Source organism: Crocodylus porosus, unplaced genomic scaffold (assembly GCF_001723895.1).
Source record: "Crocodylus porosus isolate Cpor-Errol unplaced genomic scaffold, CroPor_comp1, whole genome shotgun sequence".
In the NCBI taxonomy this organism is placed as follows: Eukaryota; Metazoa; Chordata; order Crocodylia; family Crocodylidae; genus Crocodylus; species Crocodylus porosus.
In genome coordinates this window covers 22,650,439-22,653,563 of record NW_017728912.1, presented here as the reverse complement: position 1 = coordinate 22,653,563, position 3,125 = coordinate 22,650,439, and the positions used below count along the sequence as shown (strand labels likewise).

Below are 3,125 nucleotides of genomic sequence, written 5' to 3'. Positions count from 1 at the left end.
TTTACCATAGAGGACACAAAATAAGAAATGATGAATGTGTTAAGTACCACTGACTACAGGATTCTGGGGCATTTCTGATCTGTGGCCTGATAGTAAGTGAAATGAACTTTGGTCTTGGCTCCAGTCACTATTATTCCCCTATTCACACCTTAAAACCAACCTGCATTAGACAGTCCAGTTAACCTCCACTGCTATGGAAAGAAACCCTGAGCTGTTACTGTGGTAACTGAATCACTTTTCACTTCAAGACAGAGCAGTTCATGTAATGTATTATGAGATGCAATGCTGCGGTCAGGCGGCGAGGCAAAATGTATAGTCTGTCTGACAGCACTGTGCTTGGTCTTCTAATGAATAGATGGCTCCCAATTAGCGTGTTGTTCTGTTTTAACCTTAATAACCATTGCTGTAACTCCAATCCTGTTTACAAAAGGAGGAGCATCTGATATTTTCATACAGATGTAACTTTTTAATAGAAGCTCAACACAGTAGATCCCGCTATTATAATCATTATTATACTATATACAGTTCTAAGGTGCCAGTATACTATATACAGTTCTTGCCACTGAATGGAGTACAGTCACATAAGGATGAAAGAATAGGAAAAAAAACCCTTCAGCCAAACACTGCTTCTCCACTAAACTTAATTTCCCTTTATTACAAGAAAGCCCAGCTACGGTATTTCAGCTGGGATTTTCAAAGCTGGTAAAGACAGTTAGGCACCCAAATCCTACTGCCATTCAGTAGGAGATGGGTGTGCAACTTCTTTAAGCTCCTTGGAAAAACCCAACTTTTGGTCTCACAAGAAAAATGATATGTGGGGAGAAAATGTAAGCATGCTATTTTCTTCCTATTTCCTGTTGGGTTGCACGTAAACTGAAATGCTGAATAATAATGACTCCAACCCACAGTGTTTTTTTGGTTTGGCAGGGAGGGGAGGAGTCTTGTTTTTTTGTTTTGGTTCTCAATGATGTGAAGAGAAACTCTATCCTGGGCCTCAATTGTTATTGCCATGCTGCTCTGCACAACAGATGATAAGGAAAAAAACCACTGGACTAACAGAAGGCGGGAGTCATTATTCCCGTTACAACTCATTTAGGTTTATAAGCAGCTGAAAAAAACGTCAAAGGGAAAATTAACATGCTTATAGTCCTTCCCCCTGCCAGCCCACACACAACACCATTTTTTCCTTAAAGAGCTAAATCATCCAGTTTGGTTTCCTTGTAAGAGGCATTAAGCTGGGAGACAAGCAGGGGGGAGCATTTCATCCTTTTTCCTGAGGGAATTTTTGTTCTTTCATACTAATATAATGGTGCCCAGCTACAAGAAAAATGAGCAGCCGGGAGATACATTTAATAAATAATGCACATAAACACACAAGGTAGTTTCTGAGCAAAGTAAAGTAGGAACTGGCCTTTTTAGCTCATGACTAATGTTGTGGAATAATAAAACTCCTTCTGAGATGCTGTTGTCTGGCCTGACACACTTTGTTTTTCCCTTTAACAGGGGAAGTGTTCTTGCAGATTAAAGGCCCACTAGAAGACACATATAAAATATATTGCTATCACCACGACGAGGCACACACCATGCTGGAATCCTATGAAAAGGATGAAGAACTGAAGCAGCATTTAAGACACTGTGTACAGTCCTTAAAGTAAGATCTTTTCAAATGATGATTTCCGTCCATAGTCAGCTGCCTGGCAGGGAACATTTTAAATGGATGGAGATGAAAGGTCCCCTGTAAATCCAGAGGTTTATGAGGCTTGCTGGGAGCTCTGGCTTATGCGGCTTTCATGAAAAGATGACAAGCCAGAGGCCATGATTAGATTTCGTTCTCTCGAAGATGGCCAAAAATAGCACAAGGAAGGTTTCTGTTCCCTGAGCTTCAGTGCCCCACACCGGCAGAAAATTGCAGCATCATAAAGTCAGACATGGATAAGATCCTGCCCAGCCCCCACCACACCCTGCCCCTATTTACAGCAATTCTGTCAAATGGGAATGTGCCATAAACTGGAATTAAAATATCATACCACATAACCATTTGTTTTCGCTGACAGCCTATTGGTTTTCCTATATCCTTAGAGCTTTTTCAGACTGTGGGGATTTGAACTGACTGCAGTATTGGATAGGCTGCATTGTAGATTTTAGAAATCACATGCTAGGGTGGTTTGGATGGCAGCGAATTTGCTCAGCTCCACCTCTTCCATATCCAGCAGTTCTGAGATGTCCCATTCAGGTTTGAGGAGGAAGGGGGATAACAGCTCCTATCTCTGAAATGAATCTGTGTTAGCTGTTGGGACAGAACACCACTATCCCAGTCTCCAAATTCCAAACAGAGCACGCCAATAGAAATTTACTTTCTTTGAGTAGGCATTGCTGGAGACATCTGTGGGAGGTACTTCAAAGTCTCTAACTAATGGATTGCCTATTAAGGGAAAAGTTGTACTAAGCAGGTTGATAAGCCTTCGGCCTTACCGTCTGACTTTGCTCCCTTTAAATACAAAACCATAGTCCTTGCACCAAACAGACAAATAAAGCAGTAACTGGAAGTCTTTAACCCTTCTCCAGGCAATGGGAGGGGCCTTTTAGCCCTGGCCCAATACAATAGCACAGCCCCAGTCTGGTAGTAGACTTACTTGGGTTCCAGTTACCTCCTGCCTGCAAACTACTCCTTCACCCAGGTGGCTCCTGCTGCCCTCTCTGGAGTTTTTTAGCTACTAACAGAATACTCCCTCATTATCTAAATGCCCACAGCCGGGCCTGTTCAACAGGGCTGCCTGCCAGACCACCCTGTTGCAGATGCCCTTACCTGAAAACTGAAAGAAACAGATTTCCAAATAAACTCAGGGTTGAAAGCTAAAGGAAGGTCAGGCATGCCCCTAAGGCCATCTTACTATATTCTTTCCCAGATAATCAGTGGAAGCTGTTACCGTCACTAACCTATCTTTATTGCTGAGGCCAGGGGAGGTGGAAGAAAATATGGATGAAAGGTAGAGTCCATGTGTACACAGACATGCAAGATTGTATGTTGCCTCTTGAATCCTAGTTGATATAACCAGCATGGGTGACTGGTGCTGCCTTAGTCGGGAGGGGCACGTGTCCCCCCCCAGCAACCCAGGGGCAGGTCC

The 3,125-nt window shown here is 43.0% G+C and overlaps 1 protein-coding gene across 1 annotated transcript in view; it reads left to right on the top strand.

Annotated features, from left to right (window-relative positions):
- Positions 1-3,125, top strand: part of ARHGEF38 (Rho guanine nucleotide exchange factor 38) — a 50,242-nt gene that overhangs the window by 24,677 nt on the left and 22,440 nt on the right. Inside the window, exon 4 of the mRNA XM_019534152.1 lies at positions 1,504-1,651. Within this exon, the coding sequence (XP_019389697.1) occupies positions 1,504-1,651 (148 nt within the window). The remainder of the gene's footprint in view (positions 1-1,503; positions 1,652-3,125) is intronic.